This window comes from Oncorhynchus masou, chromosome 19 (assembly GCF_036934945.1).
Source record: "Oncorhynchus masou masou isolate Uvic2021 chromosome 19, UVic_Omas_1.1, whole genome shotgun sequence".
In the NCBI taxonomy this organism is placed as follows: domain Eukaryota; kingdom Metazoa; phylum Chordata; class Actinopteri; order Salmoniformes; family Salmonidae; genus Oncorhynchus; species Oncorhynchus masou.
Window position 1 is genome coordinate 23,966,955 of NC_088230.1, and position 22,346 is coordinate 23,989,300.

A 22,346-nucleotide genomic window follows, 5' to 3' on the forward strand; every position below is an offset into this window, starting at 1 on the left:
TGATGGGTATGCTTGTCATCGGGAAGGACTAAGGAGTTTTTAGGATAAAAATAAGCACAAACAAAATCCTAGAGGAAAGCCTGGTTCAGTCTGCTTTCCAACAGACACTGGGAGACACATTCACCTTTCAGCAGGACAATAACCTAAAACACAAGTCCAAATATACACTGGATTTGCTTACCAAGATGGCATTGAATGTTCCTGAGTGGCCTAGTTACAGGTTTTACTTAAATCTGCTTGAAAATCAATGGCAAGACTTGAAAATGGCAATGATCAACAACCAATTTGACAGTGCTTGAATAATTAAAAAAAAAATAATGTGCAAATATTGTACAATCCAGGTGTGCAAAGCTCTCAGAGACTTACCCAGAAAGACTCACAGCTGTAATCGATGCCATAAGGGATTCTAACATGTATTGACTCAGGGTGTTGAATACTTATGTAATCAAGATACTGTATATTAGTGTTTTATAGTTCATAATTGTTTTACAAATGTCAGAATTTTTCTTCCACTTTTACATGACAGAGTATTTTGTGTAAATCATTAACAAAATATGACAATTAAATCCATTTGTATCCCACTTTATAACAAAACAAGATGTTTAAAAAGTCAAAGGGTGTGAATACTTTCTGAAAGCACTGTAGTTAGCTAGCTAACTCTCCTAACTTTGACCATGATGATACTAATACACTAACATAATGCCCTGGACCAGAGCTAGTGCGCCGTCTGCTATGTGCGTAGCACACTGATGCCCTTAACATGTCGAGAGTTCAGGTTGCACGCACACATACCAACTGAGACGCGAAAATACAATTTGAGACGCATGTGCTGTCACGTTCTGACCTTAGTTCCTTTGTATTTGTCTGTGTTTTAGTATGGTCAGGGCGTGAGTTGGGGTGGGCAGTCTATGTTTGTTTTTCTATGTTGGTTTTTGAGTTCGGCCTAGTATGGTTCTCAATCAGAGGCAGCTGTCAATTGTTGTTCCTTATTGAGAATCATACTTAGGTAGCCTGGGTTTCACTTTTGGTTTGTGCGTGTTTGTTTCCGTGTGAGTGTTTGGGCCACACGGTACTGTTTCGGTTTTGTATATTTCACGTTTATTATTTTGTTCCAGTGTTCAGTTGTGTTTTTGATTAGATTAATATGGACACTTACCATGCTGCGTTTTGGTCCGATTCTTACTCCTCCTCAGACAAAGAGGAGGAAATCCGTTACATGTGCTTTGCGATTCGCAGACCAGGCTGCATCAACGAGCATAATCTGCAGTTGGATGCTTCTCATTGGCTGACGTTGCCAGGATGAAGGACAGTCTCAATGGCACCTAGCAATTAAAACATTTATAAATGTGTGATGTGTTGTCATCATGTAATCCGCTAGGGCATGAATCACGCAGTGTGTGTGGCTCAATATAGGGTAGGATGTTGTAATCTGTGTCTGCATCTAACGGTGACAAGCCACCACAGGTTATTTTGGAAAGATATGGCATGACTGATGTCTTAAAAACAAGATTGCAGGAGAGGAAGCAGTTTTACTGTTGAACATTCCAGTTTCTACAGGCAGAAGTTGAGCATCTGTTCACTTCCTTTTGTTGTGTGAGTTGCAAGCACACCGGATGTGTTCTTGAAGATGGCATTGAAACAGAGAAGTTAAAATAGCCACTGACTAAGCACTCAGGATTCATCCCTTTCCGTAACCTACTGTAGCCTACATGTTCAAGTATATTTAGGATCCATCAATTCAAACTTTTCAAGTGCTGAGTGTTGAGTATACTGAACATGACAGATTAAATTGACATCAATGATGATTTACTGCAAATACAGTTGCAAATACAAATACAGTAGTAAGACAGACGTGGTTTGAATTGATTTCCATGAGCAACGTGAATGGAGTTTTAAAGCTAGTTCTGCCCTGAGGGCAGTGTGAGGAGCCTGGTTAAACAGATCCTTATGCCACTCTCATTACTGATGTGGATCTATCCCCCAGGATACTGGCTCTTTAGACAAACTCAATTATGTCCATGGGTACAACCACACCATTGTCCCTGCAGATCAGATTCTCCTCCTTCTGTCACAACACTATGACCAGCACGAGGCAGTCCCATACCACTGTCCTCCCATTGTATATAACACATGCAGTCAACATGCAATGTAATATAACCTAACAGAAACAACCTATGCATTAGCACGGTACCAGACCTGTTTGTGTTTTATAATCATCCAGCACAAACAGATCTGGGACCAGGCGACCTCTATATGTTTACGACCCAAGAAATTGCTGCTTTCTGTTTCCCTCCAGACATGCTCAGCCAACTACAGTTTCATCCCGTACATGGTGACGCCGCACAACAAGGTGTACTGCTGCGAGAGCAGCCTGATGAAGGGCCTGACAGAGCTGATGCAGCCCAGCTTCGAGATGCTGCTGGGACCAATCTGCATGCCCCTGCTGGACCGCTTCGTCCAGCTGCTCAAGGTGCCCCAGGCTAACTCCTGGTGAGTAGTAGAGGGATGTGTAGCCTGGGATGCTAGGCCTAAAGCTCCTGCTGATTAGGTTGTTGGGGTTAGAAACTGGGCTGGTATAGGCCTAAGTCACATGTTTGCTGTTCTCACACCTTGATGTAGTGAAACGGGTGTCACCTCGCTAGGGAAGGTGTGAACATGCACATCAAGGTGATGATTACAGAGCTATTATTGCCAACAGAGATGTATTATCATGAACTAAAGTGTACTGTATAACAGCTGGATTTTGTGTTGTCTTGTGTAATTGTCTATGGTTGATTAAGCAACATGGATGACTAGCTGATGAAGTGCGGTATGACTGTAGCCATACTGTAGTTTAATGGAGTATTCGAAAGTCTTGTTACCCGATAAGCTTTACTTAATTTAAAATGTGCAATGTTTTTTTGTTTGTCTGTTCTTCTTTTCATCAGATATTGCACTTCATGAGTATTCCTCAGAGTCCATTATATTATCCAAATCACTCCTTTTGGATAATACATGATGCATTACTTTATTTGGTGTGTCCCTCTGCAACACTTTGGCTTGCATAGCAATCTCAGTTTTAATGTTAGCATTGCTTAGTTCTGTCCTAATGGTTAAGGCTTCTCTCTCTGCCAATATTCAGCAACAGCCTCTCTTCTAGGAATATGGAGTCATATTTCAGAGAGCTGAGATAAAAGTGCAGCTCCAACAGTAGAGTGAAGAATACTTTGAAGGGGCTTACCAGGGAACACATTCATGAGCTCCACATTCAGCTGCCGCGAGGAAGTAAATAACAGACATATTGCATATGTTTAAGAGGGTAGACTATTTATAATGGTGTCAGGCAAGGCAAGATCAAAGACACTGTAGCATATATCAAAAGTTGCCTCAGAGGAATAGATACAACCGTTTATAACTGAAAATAATGTATCTATCCCCATTCCTCATATTTATTTCCCCAGAAAGTCACATCAATACATAATAATGGTTTATTTGCAGAAAACTTGATTTCTAGTGTGAAATAACATCTCTCTGTGAATCTCTCCGGTACCCCTTCACAGCCAATACTTCAGAGAAACCATTCTCAACGAGATTCGGAAAGCGCGGGAATTGTTCACAGGGATGGAGCTGGCCTCAGAACTCAGCCGAATTCAACAACGGTTGGACAACGTAGAGTGCCTTTCAGCTGACATCGTCATCAACCTGCTTCTGTCCTACAGGGACATCCAGGTACATTTAGTTTTCTTCAGCTTGTCAGATGCTATCGGCATGGGCCATTTAGATAGACTGGAATGCCTCAGCATAAATGTTTTAGGGCCTCCCTCAATCCATTTTCTAACAAAATCATTCTTCTGAGATAATTTTATCTTGGGCTTCCAGTGGAAAGCTGCAGATTAAGTTTTTGTCATCTTCCTGTGGCAAATCTGCAACTGCACTGCAGTCTGTTCTCTATGCATTGCCATGTCATTCACCCTACACCCTCCCATTCTGCCAGCCATAGGCAGCCGCACGTCACATTAATAAATGATGTCACAACAAGAGATACAAGGAGAGGCTGAATTATTCAACATGATTTAGATAAATATATACCTGACAAAAAAATGGTGGAAGAGGGGACATTTGTTTATTGAAATACTTGAAGAAGCTGACAATGTCCTTCCCAAAGCAGAGACTTTGTAAGGGAACAAGGACATAGATATTTTAGGTTTCATGTAAACTATAGAAACCAAGATGTGGCTGAGTGGGTACATGATTTTCAATCCAACGATCTGTTTTTCTATGCTTGTTTGTAATGTAGGATTATGAATCCATAGTGAAGCTGGTGGAGACCTTGGAGAAGCTTCCTACATTCGACCCTGTGGCCAATCCCCATGTCAAGTTCCACCATGCCTTTGCACTGAATCGGTAAGACCCCCAGTATGTCACACCTGTCTTTTTCTATACACACACACACACACACACACACACACACACACACACACACACACACACACACACACACACACACACACACACACACACACACACACACACACACTGAGCATGTGTGTCTGTGCTCTGAGTCGGAACATCCCACAAGTTCAGCTTGGAAATTATTTTACTGCCTGATCTTTAACGTGCCGCCTCACAGGTAAACGCACACTGGGTTTCCAAGCAAGTTGCTCTATCAGTTCGGAGCCATTGGAAAATTCCTGCATGCTACAACGCAACATTGGTGTCTGGCCAGTTACGAGAACATTTCACACGCTCAAAGAGACGTATTAATAAAGCTGTTGCACATTCTTTGCATAATTGGGAAAACATTGAATGGCCCGAAAATGAAGATGGTTGTTTGTTTGTTTAGACAGCAGCCCATTTGTCTCCCCCAACTAGAGGTGGTGCATGACTCAGCAGTTTAGTGCACCATAGCGAAATATTGCCATTATCCTGCAACAATGAAGCATGGATGATTATAATTAAATCTCTTATTTTAAACATGTCTGACAAGCAGAGTGTTCTGTTGAGTAATTGGTGAGAAAACGGCAGCAGCAGGGATGTAAATGTCGAAACCTTTCCTGTTGCCCTCCCTCCCTCCTTCCCCTCCATGTTTGACTGTTGGATGACTGGAGTGGGCTAGGCTGACTCACTGCTTGGCTTCGCCCCCCTCCAGTTGCCGTTCAGCGGCACACTAGTGTGAAGTGAAAGCTGGGGAGCGGAGAGCGGCCTGAGCTGCAGCCTCCATTAAAGGTGCCCTATTCCCATCCCCTCTGGATAGGCTCCATGGAAAAAGCTGCTAGTTCCTATGCTTTAATTAACATCCATCTGTCATTAATTAGCTGGCTAGCTAGTTCACCAATTCACTGTTCAAGTCTGCATAATTTGCACGTCTGAATTTACAATTAAAATTGGTTAGTTCAGCTTTTCCTCTAGCTAAACAGCTGATAAACACAGTTGTATGAATGCTAGCTCACTAGATCGTGTCAATCGTTAGCTAGCTAGCTTGACTAGCGGGCTGATAAGAGCAAACTCAGCATTGTATGTCCAAATTATTGAATTGAAAATGCATATCAAAGTAATTTGTTGAGCCTCCCGGGTGGCGCAGTGGTTAAGAGCCGTGTGGCGACGCAAAATTGGCCTAGCGTCGTCCAGGTTAAGGAGGGTTTGGCCGGTAGGGAAATCCTTGTCTCATCGCGCACCAGCGACTCCTGTGGCAGGCCGGGCGCAGTGCGCGCTAACCAAGGTTGCCAGATGCACAGTGTTTCCTCCGACACATTAGTGCGGCTGGCTTCCGGGTTGGATGACGCTGTGTTAAGAAGCAGTGCGGCTTGGTTGGGTTGTGTATCGGAGGACGCATGACTTTCAACCTTCGGGAGTTGTAGCGATGAGACAAGATAGTAGCTACTAAACAATTGGATGCCATGAAATTGGGGAGAAAAAGGGGTAAAAAAAATAAACTAAAAAAATTATTTGTTGAACATTTTAACATTGTTATTAAATAAACGTAATACTCACATTCCACAAAGTTATTCCTCTTTATTCTGGAAAATGTTCTATGAAGAGGTGACTTCCATCCGCCATTAGCTGTTGCCGGAATTTGGGAGTTTTACCTGCTTCGCAAGGTGTCATGGGATATCCTACCTGACGAAGGAAACATCCAGAGAAGTAGAGGCAAAGTTAATAGGCCTATATTTTAAAATCGGTGATAGGCCTACATTGGATGCTGACTCAAAATCTTCCAAATGAAGGTAGGGCATACCTTGGAGAAGGCATAATTTTAAGTTAGGACATTTTTTTAAAATTGAACCTTTATTTAACTAGGCATGTCAGTTAATTAAGAACAAATTCTTATTTACAATGACGGCCTACCCCGACCAAACCCTAACCCGGACGATGCTCGTGCGCCGCCCTATGGGGTTGTGATACAGCCTGGAATCGAACCAGGGTCTGTAGTGACACCTCTAGCACTGAAATGCAGTGCCTTAGACCGCCGCGCCACTGGCGGTCTACCTTGATGCACTATCCTTGTCCGATTTGATGGCACCCTATTCCCTATAAAAGTAGTGCACAAGGTAATAGGATACAATTTGGAACTCTTGTCTATCTCTGACCATTGGGTCTTCCCTCTGCTGTTTTCAGGAGGAACCTCCCGGGGGACCGTCAGAATGCCCTGGACATCATGCTGCCCCTGGTGAAGGCTGACAACCAGGTGGCTTCAGACATCTACTGCCTGGTGGGACGCATCTACAAGGACATGTTCTTGGAGTCCCACTTCGCTGACAAAGAGAGCAGGGACAGTGGCACGGCCTGGTGAGAGCTGCACACACACACGCACACACACTGGTGAAAGCCTGGCTGCTGATGAGTCATTACCTCTCACTCCCCTCTCACTCCTCACTAGCCAGAGTAGCAAAGACCACCTCTCAACTACAGATAATGAACATCTATGTCATCTGACATGGAGCAGAGAGGCTGCAAGGTCTGGCAGAAGCTGATTTGAAACGGCACCACCACCAGTGATAAATTGAAGATAATTGCGATCTTCCTGGAATGGTTATGTCTCGCATCGAGGCGATTTATGGCATCTCATTAGAATAACTCCCCCTCGGGCAACCTTGTTCTCTGTTCCAACCCAGACAATGTCTTTGGAGAGCCTTCTCATGTTATTCACACTCATTCCTTCAGTGGAACAGATTGCTCATTAAGTAAATTAGGGTTTTTATCTGCGAGTGCCAAGCTTTGTGCAAGTGGTTCCTCTGTGCACCCTGCCAAATAAGGCTGTAATTGTTTTTGGATGCTTTTTACAAAACTAAGGAGATGAAAAGTTCTCACTAAGGAGTTCTCACTAAGGACACTTCAGCAATTACTGTAGGAACATCATGTCTGGTTTAAAAATGAAGCATAGTGTGTAATATTGGTGATTCTAAGTTAGCTTCTCTGTCGTTCCTCTCAGGTTTAAGAAGGGGTTTGAGTCTGAGCCGACACTACACTCTGGCATCAACTACGCCGTTCTACTCCTGGCAGCGGGACACCAGTTTGACGCCTCCTTCGAGCTCCGCAAAGTCGGTGAGTATTGACTAACACCTTATTCTCCTTGATATCTAATGGTTTTTTTTCTTGAGCTGCCTGAGTTTTGTGCTGTTTGGCTCCCAATCCCCTGTGTTTACTGTGAAATCTGAGGCTCAGAAAGTAGCACAGGAATGTGAGAAACAGGACAGACAATCCTGGGAATCAACCGTGGGCCTCCTCCAAGTCCCTGCTCCCCTTTAATCTGCCCTGTCCTTGGACTGCCTGAGCAGGACATGTAGTGGCAGCTTCCCTCGGCGAGGCCAAAAATAACAACCATGCCCCATTATCGCTCTGCAATTGAGTAGCAACATGGCAAGTACCTACTAAGATTCTCCAATCTACATTTCAGGTGAAATGCTTGACATAAGAGTAAGCTCTACAGTGCCCAGCCTATTCCCGAACCCCTGCTGTGCAGTACATCCCATTGTGTTCTCCTTCGCTAAGTATCTGATCTCTGTGAAGAATAATAAACTGGGTGGTTCAAGCCCTGAAGGCTGATTGGCTGACAACCGTGGTATATCATACCGTATACCATGGGTATGACCAAAACTTTTTTTTTACTGCTCTAAGGCACATCAGGGTTTTTGTGATATATGGCCAATATACCACGGCTATGGGATATGTCCAGGCACTCCTGTATTGAGTTGTGCGTAAGAACAGCCCTTGGCCGTGGTATATTGGCCATATAACACACCTCCTCAGGCCATATTGTTTAAATAACACATGGTATAAAAATAACACAAAATAGGTCAAAACAGGACATAGTATCTCGAAACGTTGCACAATAAAACGGAAGGATTCAACAGTGTGGAGTATCTTTCTTTTATATTATAATAATACACAGGAGGTCGGTGGCACCTTAATTGCGGAGGACGGGCTCGTGGTAAGGGCTTGAGCAGAATATGTGGAATGGTGTTAAATACATGATTTCTTTGTGTTTGATGCCATTCCATTTGCTCGGTTCCAGCCATTATTATGAGCCGTCTTCACTCAGCAGCCCCCACTGTTATAATATGTCCCTGACCTGACCTTGTTGTTCTCTCCAGGAGTGAAGCTGAGCAGCCTACTGGGGAAGAAGGGCAGCCTGGATAAGCTGCAGAGCTACTGGGATGTGGGTTTCTTCCTGGGGGCTAGCATCCTGGCCTGTGACAACACCAGGGTCATACAGGCCTCCGAGAAACTCTTCAAATTGAAGGCCCCTGTCTGGTGAGCAAGGGTGTTTTTTTGTTTTTTTTACATTTAAATGCTCAACATATAGTGAACTTATTTCAACCTATTTTGCACAATTTAAATGTGCTTTCGTCTTTCGTAGTCAGTCGGTGGCCTATTTTCTTTTGGTGCTCAAGATTTAAACAATCTATTCAAACTTATTTAGCTCTGTTTAACTGCCTTTTCTTTTCCTGCAGTCGAAGGCCTTTTGCATTTCTTTTAAGCTATAATCTGTGTTGACTGCAACCCAGGTATCTGCGCTCTCTTGTGGAGACCATCCTGATTTACCAGCACTTCAAAAAGCCCTCTGTAGAGCAGCCGCCACCCAAACAGGAACTGGTGGACTTCTGGATGGACTTCCTGGTGGAGGCCACAAAGAAAGACGTCTCGTCCGTCCGCTTCCCGGTATGTGTCGCATGCTCTCTTTGCCTTCCTTCCAGGGATTCTTCACTGTTTAGACTTGACCTTGACAGTTAGACATATACAGTCCCAGTAAATAGACATTCCAGGGTTTTTCTTTATTTTGTTGAATAATAGTGAAGACATCAAAACTATGAAATAACACATAAGGAATCATGAAGCTGGTTGAGAGAATGCCAAGAGTGTGCAGTGCTGTCATCAAGGCAACGGTTGGCTACATTGAAGAATCTGAAATATAAAATATATTTTGATTTGTTTAACACTTTTTTTGGTTACGTCATGATTACATATGTGTTATTTCATAGTTTTGATGTCTTCACTATTATTCTACAACTAGTAGAAACTAGTAAAAATAAAGAAAACCCCTTGAATGAGTAGGTGTGTCCAAACTTTTGACTGGTGCTCTACATCAACCATAACAGTGGTAGCAGCTGGAGCAGTTTTCCTACACTGTTTATTTTCTCTGCTTTATTGTGAAATGTCTTGATGTCCTATTGGCTGTCCTTTTTTCCAGGTGTTGATATTGGAGCCCACTAAAGTCTACCTGCCTTCGTACTTGTCCATAAACAACGATGTGGAGGAGAACACTGTCTCCATCTGGCATGTTTCCCCTGATGACAAGGTAAGTTACTGACCACAGGAAGAGTGTGTGACAACTGCCTTGTGTCTTTGCTTTGTGTCTCAGAAAAGAAGTACAGCCCTGGAGTACAGCCCTGCCTGTCTGTCTATATGTCCGTCTCTCTCTGTCTCTGTCTCTGTCTCTCTCTGCCCTGACACATTTTAATCAGTCACCAGAGGTACTGATGTTCATGTTTTTCTGATCATTCTAACAGCACAGGGGGGTCCATGAGTGGAACTTCAGGGCCATGTCAGTACGGGGTGTCAGGTTGGTGATCTCACAGCTGTCCTGTTCTACACACTCATTATAATGTATGGGCAATAAAGACTGCTCTCTACTCTACTCTCCTCTCTCCTCTACTCTCCTCTGTAACTTATGCCAACAACATAACAGATTATAATGTGGCCACCTGGTTCCCAAGGCAATATTAGTCAGAGATGGTCCCTCAATGCCTCTCCCTCCTTCCCCCTCCAACTGATCTCCCACTTCAGAGGGCCTCTGTGAGATGTTGCTAGGGAGCGTATTTTAGTTTTTGCCCACTCGCCCTCCAGTGTACTAGGAAACAATGGCAGTTCCCTTGGCTGCAGCAGTGTGCCATGGTGGGCTGAATTCAACCACTCGTTCTCTGCTCTGGTCCACTCCGCTCAGCCCTGGCCTTAGTTAACTGGCTTAGAATCCCTGTTCGCTCAGCTGAACACTGGTGGAGACTCAACAGTGTGTATGTGTGTGTGGGAATGAATGTTCAGAGTTGTTATATTCATTCTTTCAGAGTTACTGTAACTTTTTGTATGTGATCGAATGAAGAACATTGTCAGGTTGTAAGAGACTTGCAGCTCTGGTGAAAAGAAAACGCTTCTGCACTTAGAGACTACTGGAATGATTTCTCTGAAGTTTTTGGCTACACCTCGACATCCAGTCTATGCCAGTGTTATAGATGTCATGTGAATTCACCTGTCGTCTTTTCTCTAACTGTCAACTCATCTTCCTCAGTATTTCCAAGTTTGACGAGCGCAGTGCCTTCCTGTATGTGCTGCACAACTCAGAGGACTTTCAGATCTACTTCTGCACAGAGATGCACTGCAAAAGGTCTGTCTGTCCCTCTGTGCCGTGATTGCGCCATCTCACAAGCACATGAGCTGTTCTCCAAGGGAGTATCTGTACTGTAGACTTGTGACTCTCACAAAGAAGAACCGAAGCACAGCTAGCCAGTCTCAATAGCTCCACAGTGTGATTCAGTGAGTCAGTGCTGGTGTGATGGGGGTTTGTGAGTGTGTGAAAGGGTGCTTGACTGGGCTCTGTGTTGTTTCACGACTGCTCTTGTGACATATGTTTAAGTGCGGTGAAGGTTATCTGGTGTTTGTGTGGGTGTAAATTGAGTATTTCATCTCAAATGTGGAACGGTACTGATGTGACTGCTCTGTGTGTTGCAGGTTCTGTGATCTGGTCAACAGCATCGCAGAGGAAGCATGGAAAGGCCCGGAAGATGGGGAGTGTGACATTGACGCCCTAGAGGTGAAGGAGGAGAGAAGGATACTCCTTTTCTAGCCACATTATTTTATTTCTATGTTATTTCCAACAGGATTACCTGATGTACAGTATACAAGATCTAGGATGTATTCAGCAGAAACAGTCTCTCCGATTGTTTTTCAAAATCTATATAAAACCAGATAGGGGCCATGTAAAGTGTTGAATTGGTTAGAGACAACTTCCTACAGTGTGAAAGTAGGCCACGCTGCTCATGCAATGGAAACCAACACAGTGTACTGTATGAAAAGCAACTGTCCCTCTACTCGCCTGTTCTCCCAGTGGTGCGACAAAACAATTACCTGTGAATAATTACCCAAAACAATGACACAGCCTCTTCCTGCCAAACACTAGCATGGCCCAGATCAGATGCCCCAATAGTTTTCTGAACACTGTTTGATCTGGACCATACCTTGCAAAGCTCACATTTCCCTTTGTTTCTATCAGTTAGTACCCAGCCACAACTGTCACTTTATAGCTCACCTGTTCTTAGATATACCTATATATCCCTGTTATAACTCTAGATTGTAATGGTCCTTGAAGTTAACATGCAACAAAATGGCATCTTTAACATAATGTCCTCCTGTGCTTGACTCTTCAGTACGACTATGAGTATAATGAGCATGGAGAGAGGGTGGTTCTGGGAAAAGGGACGTTTGGAGTGGTGTATGCCGGCCGGGACCTTAGCAACCAGGTACGGCTGGCCATCAAGGAGATACCGGAGAGAGACAGCAGGTAAGAGAACATGTAAACTAGACTTTCTCCAAAAAGACCCTACCAATCAGCCTCTACCATTCCCCCATCCATGACACTTTCACTGTCTTTGTATCACTCACTTTGCTAATGGAAGGCTGTATAGCAAAAGGTCCCCGTGTCGTTATGTAAAGTGAGTGAGTGGTAATTCAGAGCATAACAACTGAAGTGGTTTCCTGAGAGTGGTCATTTGATTGGCAGATCGAAGGGGCGCCAAAGCAGTCGTTTGAGCAGTCCACTGTGTTAGCTCTGTGCTAGACCTGCTCTCCTGCGGTGTGTCCTTTCCTTGGGACACCAGTGTTATACAGTGCTGCTTGAAAGTATGTGAACCCCTTGTGCAATTACAGATTTTTTTGTTTTTTACCATGAAATCTTCATCTAATCAGAACCAGTCTTTTTGCTCTGACAAAACAGGTTTATATTTAATGCCATATGTTGGTGTAGAGGAAATCATGTGTGTAGTAGAAAAACAACATTAAAAAGGAATTAGTGCAGTTGCAAAAATAAGTGAACCCCAAGTTGCATTGGTTAAATCAAGTAGTTAAGTAGAATAAGGTGGGTAAGTAAATAATTGTGTACCAAATGAACCAATCAAAGGAGAGATTGTCAGGAAAGAGTTTGGATGGGACTCTGATAAATAGAGATAAGAAACCTGGTCAGTTTGGTGTTACCCATCCAGGTCAACACAAAGCACACCATGCTGAGAGGAAAGGAGATCTCCGAGGATATCAGGAGGAGGGTTGTGAGAGCACATCAGTCTGGGAAAGGCTATAAAATCATCTAAAAAAGATTTGAGCCCCATCATTCCACTGTGAGGCAAATCATTTACAAATGGAGAGCATTTAACATGACAGCAACTCAGCCTAGAAGTGGACGCTCTTCCAAAATAAAAAGAGCCACAAGAACAATAATAAATCCGGTAAAAGCCAACCCAAACATGAGATCTGGAGATTTGAAGACCTCCCTTGCTGCATCTCAGGTAACTGTGCATCTTCAACAACAATAAGAAGAACACTGAATAGAAATGCCTCTGCTCTCAAAAGATAACTTTGCCAGAGACCACCTGGACAAACCTGAAGGTTTCTGGTAGTTCATTCTCTGAACCGATGAGTCCAAAATGGACTGTTCTGGTCATAATCAACACCACTATGTTTGGCGAAAATCCAACACTGCCTATCAGCAAAATAACCTTATCGCAATAGTCAAGCATAGTGGTGGGAATGTCAAGATCTGGGGCTGCTTTTCCTCCTCTGGACCTGGATGACTCCACTTCATTAAGGGAACCATGAATTCTGAGGTAAACCAGGAGATTCTTGAACAGAACGTCAGGCCATCAGTCAAGGAGCTAAAGTTGGGCCGGAAATGGGTCTTCAAACAAGACAACGACCCAAAGCATTCAAGCAAATCTACCAAAGAATGACTAAGGAGAAAGAAGATTTATGTTTTGGATCGACCAAGTTAAAGTCCTGACCTAAATCCAATCGAGATGGTGTCGCAGGACCTGAAGCGGGCAGTTCATGCCAGACACCCCTCAATCCTCACTCAATTGGCTGAGTTCTGTAAGGAGGAGTGGGCAAAAATCCCTCCAAACAGATGTCAGAGACTGATTACTGGCTATAGGAGACGTTTACTCCAAGTTATCACTGCTAATGGAGGTGCCACAAGCTATTGACTGAAGGGGTTCACATATTTTTGCACACATCAAATCTGAGTTAAATAAACCACTTTTGTTAAATAAACAATGAAAATATATAATTTACTTGGAATGCCTTTATTATGAATTGGGGTTTAGATAAGGATTTTATATGTTTATTTTAATATTTTATAGCAAAACTAAGGACCAGCACTGTAGGATTCACATACTATCAAGCAGCACTGTACTATAAACCTGATCGAGTGACTTGGCAATGAAAAGAATAGGGGGGAAATGGTCGCCTAGCAACTAGTGTACCAAGCACTCTACTCCACTTCCTTGCCTTGCGTTGTGCTGCACTGCCTTCCACCACCATCTCTGGTCTACTCCTGGCTTATTATGGGACTCCTTCAGAGCCCAATCAGCCCAGAAAATTCCTCTGTCACGCATTGTTCCACTCATCACATTACAAGTCATCAGAGGGCTCTCATGGGCTAACTCAAATGTGTGAATAATTATTATTAATCATTAAGAAGGAACTCTGAAGTATCCTCTCAGGGGGGAAAACAATCTAATTAAGTGTCTGATTCAGTAGAATAGTGGGAGAATGTATCTAGTCTTATTATTTATGGTGTGAAGTTTGAACATTTATTTCTCAGTAAAGTGTATTCGTCCTCTTTAGTTTGAATTGACCATTGTGTGCGTGCTCGTGCATGTGCGTGTGTGTGTGTGTGTGAGAGAGAGCGAGCGAGAGAGAGAGAGAGAGTGAGAGAGAGAATATCCTGCTCTTTCTCCTGGGAGATGTAACAGCGGATGTTCTGTCCAAGGTACTCTCAGCCCCTCCATGAGGAGATTGCCCTTCACAAACATCTGAAGCACAAGAACATTGTGCAGTACTTGGGCTCCATCAGCGAGAATGGTTTTATCAAGATCTTCATGGAGCAGGTTCCCGGAGGTAAGAGGGCTATCCGTGCAGCATTAGAAAGGTAAAATGATCTAGTCAATGCCCAACCATTTCTTATAAGCCAATGTTGCATCTTTACTCAGTGAAAGACAACAAGAAGCAACTACATTTCCTCCACTACACCTAGAAACAAATAAAAACACATATCTTGTCTGATTTGTGTAATAGGTATCCTGGCTTACTGATTGAATACTCTACCGTCCTGCTGATATTAAAGCAGAATGTATTGATATGTATTGGACTTTGTCCTGTGGTTTGCCTCCAGGAAGCCTGTCTGCTTTGCTGAGGTCTAAATGGGGCCCTCTGAAGAACAACGAACCCACCATCGGCTTCTACACCAGACAGATCCTGGAGGGACTCAAATACCTCCATGACAACCAGATTGCTCACAGAGACATCAAGGTGAAGCCTGGTCTATTTCAAAGCCTTTGGCCAATGTGCAGTATGCGCCTAGACAGTAGGGAGGCCACATTCATGTCGGTGGTACAGAAATGATTTGATTTGTAAGTGGCGCCTGGTTCTAGTATGATGACTTCCCCTTATCATCCTACCGGAAGGTTAACGTGACGTGGCATAACTCAATCTCAGTCATAAATAATAATACACACTGACCACACTCCCATCCCATAATAGAAACATTAATTTAGGTTAGCATACTCTTTCTCACATACCCAGGACAAGATAGGCCTCTAAATTCTGCCTCATTTAACAATAGTGTCTCATCAAATGACCTTAACAGCCATTTACGTCAAGTGGTGAATATAGCCCACTGTAACAACTGTTGCTGATTGCCTTCTAGGAAATACCTTAGATTACTAGGCTGTTATCATAGTCATTGGGTTAAGTCTAATGAATGGAGATTACTTGGAATGGAGCTCTTTTATAATCCTCTTGGTTGTCTTTATATCCACAGGGTGATAATGTGCTTATAAACACATATAGCGGAGTTCTGAAGATATCTGACTTTGGTACCTCTAAAAGGCTGGCTGGGATCAACCCATGGACTGAGACTTTCACTGGTATGTACTGGTCTGCCTGACTGGGTTTATAACAACTGGTATGTACTGGTCTACCTGACTGGGTTAATAACAGCTGGTATGTACTGGTCTGTCTGAATGGGTTAATAACAACTGGTATGTACTGGTCTGCCTGACTGGGTTTATAACAACTGGTGTGTACTGGTCTGTATAACCACTGAGCTTCCTCTCCCTACATTGTCAAAAAATGCCTTGATGGAACAGGTTGTTTGAAAATGGGCTGAACCCTCAACTAAAACAGTGATCCCACTCACTATTTCAAATTATAGTTCTGCTGAGATTTAATCTCTAAGAAACTATTTGTGTTGTGTGTTTGAGGATTTATCTTGTTTTAGCTCATCATCCTGTAAATTACGTATCTCAGAATAGCCTGCCGTTGATATTCAGAGTGGTCAGGTCAAGATGCCAGGGTTATGCCAGCGCTGACATTGTGGCAGCCAATGATAGCACAGCTTGACCCATTTGTTAAGACCATCTGATTGGAGAATAGAGATGCACCTTCGCATCTTGAAACCATCCAGTACAGTCAGTTTGTCCTGTTTAAGTTGTGCGTCAATGTGTCTCTCCCAGTTTCACCATAGCACTTAGCTTACCTTTTTAAAAGCTCTTTTGAAGCTCCACTTACAGTAGGCTATAATTAGACCTAAATAGACTCACTTCATCTAGAGTTACAATATGTAGTTCTTCTTTGTTGATTAGGCTATACTACTGAAACAGGCTAGCATTTAGCAGAATTTCACTTGCACAGAATTAAACTTAGCCCTAGAGCTAGGGTTGCAAAATCCAGGAACTTTAATTAAACCAGGATTTCTGGAAAACCAGGGAATTTATTGAATTTTCAGGAATTTTGCAGCCCTACCTAGAGTTCAACCTCATTAAAGTCACCTTACCCCTAACATTTTTACCTCCATCCCGTCAGTATCCCTGCACATTGTAAATATGGTATTGGAACTGACCCTATATATAGTATGCTTACTTTCTTACTTATTGTGTTCCTATTTCTTCTTATCTCTCGTGTGTTTGTTTTATTATTGCATTGTCATTGATTATTGCATTAAATCTTGAACTTGAAAACCTGATTTTCTTGTATCAGCACTGATATGCACATTTTTATAAATGCAACTTGTAGCTGATATATGTATAATTTCCTGTCTGTTTGGTGTGCTGTTGTTTTGCAGGGACACTACAGTACATGGCCCCTGAGATCATAGATAAAGGCCCTCGAGGCTACGGCAAGCCTGCGGACATCTGGTCTCTTGGCTGCACCATCATTGAGATGGCCACTGGGAAACCACCCTTCTACGAGCTGGGCGAACCACAGGCCGCCATGTTCAAGGTCAGAGTTCAGAGGTCAACGAAAATTCAGCTCATTGACCTTAGTTCACTTTCCATTGGTGAATGGTGTTTTTGTCTGACTGGCTTAAAATGTAGTAGTATCTCTTATCAAAATGATGGCTTTGAATGATGAGTTCACCCTCATTCTGTTGTTCATTGTGATGTATGGTTCTGTTGACTTATTTCGCTCCGTAGTGATGTCAGATACAGAAATGGATCAAGTAAAATCACATTGTATTGTTTGCGTACACATATTTGCAGATGTTATTGCAGGTGCAGTGAAATGCTTATCTTTTTAGCTCTAACACTGCAGTAATACCTAGCAATACAAAGCAATACACACAAAAAAAAAATATATATATATATGGGGGTGGCAGCATCATTTTGTAGGGGTGCTTTGCTGCAGGAGGGACTGGTGCACTTCACAAAATAAATGACATCGTGAGGAAAGAAAAGGATGTGGATATATTGAAGCAACATCTCAAGACATCAGTCAGGAAGTTAAAGCTTGGTCGCAAATGGATCTTCCAAATGGACAATGACCCCAAGCATACTTCCAAAGTTGTCACAAAATGGCTTAAGGACAACAAAGCCAAGGTATTGGAGTGGCCATCACAAAGCCCTAACCTCAATCCTAGAGAAAATGTGTGGGCAGAACTGAAAATGCGTGTGTGAGCAAGGAGGACTACAAACCTGACTCAGTTACACCAGCTCTGTCAGGAGGAATGGGCCAAAATTGACCCAACTTATTCTGGGAAGCTTGTGGAAGGCTACCGGAAACATTTGATGCAAGTTAAACAATTTAAAGGCAACGCTGCCAAATACTAATTGAGTGTATGTAAACTTCTGACCCACTGGGAATGTGATGAAAGAAATAAAAGCTGAAATAAATCATTCTCTAAATCATTCTCTCAACTATTATTCTGACATTTCACATTCTTAAAATAAAGTGGTGATCCTAACTGACTTAAGACAGGAAATTTTTACCAGGATTAAATGTCAGGAATTGTAAAAAAAAAAAAAAAAAAAGAGTTGAAATGTATCGGGCTAAGGTGTATGTGAACTTCCGACTTCAACTGTATATACATACATACATACATAAGTATGTGGACACCTACTCATCGGACATCTCATTCCAACATCATGGGCATTAATATGAATTTGGCCCCCCCTTTGCTGCTGTAACAGCCTCCACTTTTCTGGGAAGGCTTTCCACTAGAATTTGGAACATTGCTTCCATTCAGCCACAAACATTATTGAGGTCGGGCACTGATGTTGGGCAATTAGGCCTGGCTCGCAGTCAGCATTCCAATTCATCCTAAAGGTGTTCGATGGGGTTTCTTCCACACTGATCTCGACAACCATTTCTGTATGGACCTTTGCTTTGTGCACGGGGGCGTTGTCATGCTGAAACAGGAAAGGGCTTTTCCCAGACTGTTGCCACAAAGTTGGAAGCACAGAATCATCATGTCATTGTATGCTGTAGGGTTAATATTTCCCTTCACTGGAACTAAGGGGCCTAGCCCAAACCATGAAACAGTCCCAGACCATTATTCCTCCTCCACCAAACTTTACAATTGGCACTATGCATTGGTGCAGGTAGCGATCTCCTGGCATCCGCCAAATCCAGATTCACCCTTTGGGACTGCCAGATGGTGAAGCATGATTCATTGTGCTTTTCTTTCATAAACAAGAACATTTCTAAGTGACCCCAAACTTTAATGGTAGTGTACATAGGGCAGCAGTCTCTAAGATGCAGGGTAAAGTACCAGGTGGTAGCTGGCTAGTAACACTGACTAAGGTTCAGGGCAGGGTACAGTCTGATAAACAATGTTTTTCAGTCTCTCCGTCACAGTTTTGATGCACCTGTACTGTAGATGGTTGCGGGGTGAACGGGCCGTGGCTCGGGTGACTGAGGAAGTGTAGTGGGCCTAAGGTGTTGGATAAATTGGAGTGGACATGATCCTTAACTACCCTCTCAAAACACTTCATGATGACAGAAGTGAGTGCTACGGGGCGATAGTCATTTAGTTCAGTTACCTTCACTTTCTTGGGTACAGGAACAATGGTGGACATCTTGAAGCAAGTGGGGACAACAGACTGGGATAGGGAGAGATTGAATATCTCCTTAGACATTCCAGCCAGCTGGTCTGCACCAGCTCTGAGGACACGGCTTGGAATGCCATCTGGGCCGGCAGCCTTGCGAGGGTTAACACACTTAAATGTCTTAGTCACATCGGCCACAGAGAACGAGAGCTCACAGTCCTTGTGAACGGCAGTGGCCCATGTCTCCAGCTCAGTGTTTTCCTCGAAGCAGGCGAAGAAGGAGTTCGCGACTTGGCTGGCTTTCCCTTTATAATCCTTGATTGTCTGGAATCCCTGCCACATACATCTTGTGTCTGAGCCATTGAATTGCGACTCCATGTACTGTCATTTTGCCTCATTGATTGCCTTATGGAGGTCAGAGCTGGTCTGTTTGTACTCGTCCATGTTCCCGGTCACCTTGCCGTGGTTAAACGCAGTGGTTCCCAATTTCATGCTGCCATCTATCTACGATTTTTGGTTTGGATCATTTCTAATCGTCACAGTGGTAACAACATCCTTTATGCACTTCCTGATGAACTCAGTCACCTAGTCAGTGTATACGTCAATACTATTATCGGAGGGGACACGGAACATTTCCCATTCCGGGAGATCAAAACAATCTTGAAGCATAGATTCCGATTGGTCAGACCAACATTGAACAGTCCTTACCACGGGTACTTCCTGTTTAAGGGAGAGGAGAGCCTTTTAGCCATCCCGGAAGGGAGTGTAGCAATGATCCAGAGTGTTTGATGCGCAAGTAGCACAGAAGTGTTGATCAAATCTCAGTAGCGTTTTCCTCAGATTTCCTTTATTAAAGCCGTCGCAATGTCGGCTTAGGGGGGAATATACACAGCAGTGATCATGACAGATGGCTGTCCTTACACGCCTCCAGGCACATTCCTCCATGGTTGAATCACCAGGACAGTACTATCCCAAACATAGCATGCTGTCAGCACTGTGTTTGTAATGGAAAAAAGCTAAACTTTTTGTGGTTATTAGCTAAAAGAATAAGTGTGATTGGATTACATACTTATCCAACTGTGAGATCAGGCCTAGTACCTGGAGATAGACTGTGTAATACAGTCTATCCTTTATGTTGTTTTAAGTCTGTTCCACTGATGGGCCCTCCTCAAGCTTTTTCCACTTGTATAAATCTGAAGTGGAAATTTCAAGTGTTTCCCTCATCAGCAATATTACATAGACCGGACATATGTAGTCCATTAAACACTACAGCTAGTGATTCAACTGGGTGGTCTGCGGAGTGTGATGGAGATCATGTTGAATGCAGGACAGAATGACAGACATGTCCATGAATTACAGTAGTAAATTGCTGTGGATTTTGCAGTGCTTTTAAACCACTGTTTTGTAGCAGGTTGTATAGATCACTAATGCAACACATGTAGCCATCTTTTAGAAGACTTTCAGCAGCTATTCTGTCTGTCTCATCCTGTGTGACTTAAAGTGCAGATTCATCATTGCTCAATGCTTTTACTATGCAATGGCTTGTTGTACAATACTGTTGTGCAGATGAGAACGCATTTGGCAACAATCCTCACATAAACTTTCCTGCACCACTTTGGAAGGTCTCGACTGGGCGGGGCATTACATTCCTAATCTCAAGCCTACATTCCTGGAAGCAATATTTGGAATTTGTAGTGCCTATCATCAGACAAACTTCTTGCCTGGAGTTGCTGCATTTTGTCCTTCACTGTCAACTTGACCTCCTGTACTATGATGGCATGAGCTCACATGCATAGTGTTACTGTGCCACAGAGCTATGGGTTACAAGAGATCAGTTTACCCACTAACTAATGTCACCTCAATCAAGCCAACTCTCCTCTGACTGACTGCCATCTCTGAGGTCCCCTTCATATTGTCCTGTATGCTCTTAGCATATGGAGCATATTGTCCTGTATGCTCTTAGCTTTAGCATGACTTGGTAGGTGATTTGGCTAGGTCACTTGACTTGTTGTTTTGACTTGACTGCAGGTTAGGCCCTTAGCTCTAACATGGCTGGGTTTCATCTTGGCTGCAGCTGCAGGTTAGGCCCTTAGCTCTAACATGGCTGGGTTTCATCTTGGCTGCAGCTGCAGGTTAGGCCCTTAGCTCTAACATGGCTGGGATTCATCTTGGCTGCAGCTGCAGGTTAGACCCTTAGCTCTAACATGGCTGGGATTCATCTTGGCTGCAGCTGCAGGTTAGACCCTTAGCTCTGACATGGCTGGGTTTCATCTTGGCTGCAGCTGCAGGTTAGGCCCTTGGATCTAGCATTATTGTGCTGTTTTATTTTGGCTACAGGTTGGCATGTTCAAGATCCATCCTGAGATCCCAGATTCCATGTCAATGGAGGCCAAGGCCTTTATCCTACGCTGCTTTGAGCCCGACCCTGACCAGAGGGCCACCGCCCTGCACCTGCTCACTGATGAGTTCCTCACCGTCACCAGCCGCAAGAAGAGGGGCAAGAGTGGCTTCACAGGTAGCTAGGACAACGCGTCACCGGTTAATCAATGAAGTAGTTCGTAGAATATAGATATATCTGAGTAGAAAGACAATTGCTATTAGATACTTTATGTTTTAGATACTTTTTTTGTTGTTTCTGCACAATTCATATCATGGAATAAAAAAAACTCTGTTTTTCTCCTCAGCTCTGACACCAGGAGGTTCAGGTGAGTTAATTTGAGCGCCTTTCTGAGCTGCTTCCTCTTTAGAGCACACTGAGTCTGCGCCTAACGACATTAGGCTAAACCAATTGTCATGTTGACTACCCTACTCTGAGATGATTCATTCACAGAAGTACAACTGTAATGTAGAAGAACCAAAAAGCTCTGGTTTTCTTTGTGTAACAGTGGTGTAACTGTGCCCACCTGCCTATACCTGTCTCTGTGCCCTCAAGAATACCTGCGCAGCATCTCTCTGCCAGTGCCTGTGGTGGTGGAAGACACCAGCAGCAGCAGCGAGTACGGCTCCGTTTCCCCTGAGAACGACCTCAACACCAACCCCTTCAGCTTCAAGCCCAGCACCAAGTGTTACAGTGATCGGGACGTCAAAGCTACCCGCTCCCTGTTCCTCAGGTAACAAAACATACAGTCAGCACCATATGTATTTGTGAAGATAGCATTTTCCCTCCAGAATGTTGTGTTTGAGATCAGAAAAACACACTAACACACTAACACTGCACCTCTGCCATCTCAATTCATCTGACAAAAAGCAATGCCAAAAAAAGCTCAATCTGGAGGAAAGAGA

At 43.5% G+C, this 22,346-nt stretch overlaps 1 protein-coding gene across 2 annotated transcripts in view; it reads left to right on the forward strand.

Moving 5' to 3' along the window:
- LOC135506032 (mitogen-activated protein kinase kinase kinase 5-like) overlaps positions 1-22,346 on the forward strand; it is a 63,838-nt gene that overhangs the window by 35,724 nt on the left and 5,768 nt on the right. For both annotated transcript variants that reach the window (XR_010450330.1, XM_064925391.1), the window contains exons 4-22: positions 2,297-2,490; positions 3,540-3,708; positions 4,277-4,383; positions 6,595-6,765; positions 7,409-7,521; positions 8,571-8,730; positions 8,985-9,138; positions 9,668-9,775; positions 9,987-10,039; positions 10,763-10,858; positions 11,203-11,284; positions 11,898-12,031; positions 14,510-14,637; positions 14,912-15,048; positions 15,560-15,665; positions 16,862-17,019; positions 21,402-21,579; positions 21,749-21,769; positions 21,997-22,174. Coding sequence is in view for 1 of the 2 variants with exons in the window: in XM_064925391.1 (XP_064781463.1) it covers positions 2,297-2,490; positions 3,540-3,708; positions 4,277-4,383; positions 6,595-6,765; positions 7,409-7,521; positions 8,571-8,730; positions 8,985-9,138; positions 9,668-9,775; positions 9,987-10,039; positions 10,763-10,858; positions 11,203-11,284; positions 11,898-12,031; positions 14,510-14,637; positions 14,912-15,048; positions 15,560-15,665; positions 16,862-17,019; positions 21,402-21,579; positions 21,749-21,769; positions 21,997-22,174 (2,447 nt within the window). In the remaining variant the exon portion in view is untranslated. The remainder of the gene's footprint in view (positions 1-2,296; positions 2,491-3,539; positions 3,709-4,276; positions 4,384-6,594; positions 6,766-7,408; positions 7,522-8,570; positions 8,731-8,984; positions 9,139-9,667; positions 9,776-9,986; positions 10,040-10,762; positions 10,859-11,202; positions 11,285-11,897; positions 12,032-14,509; positions 14,638-14,911; positions 15,049-15,559; positions 15,666-16,861; positions 17,020-21,401; positions 21,580-21,748; positions 21,770-21,996; positions 22,175-22,346) is intronic.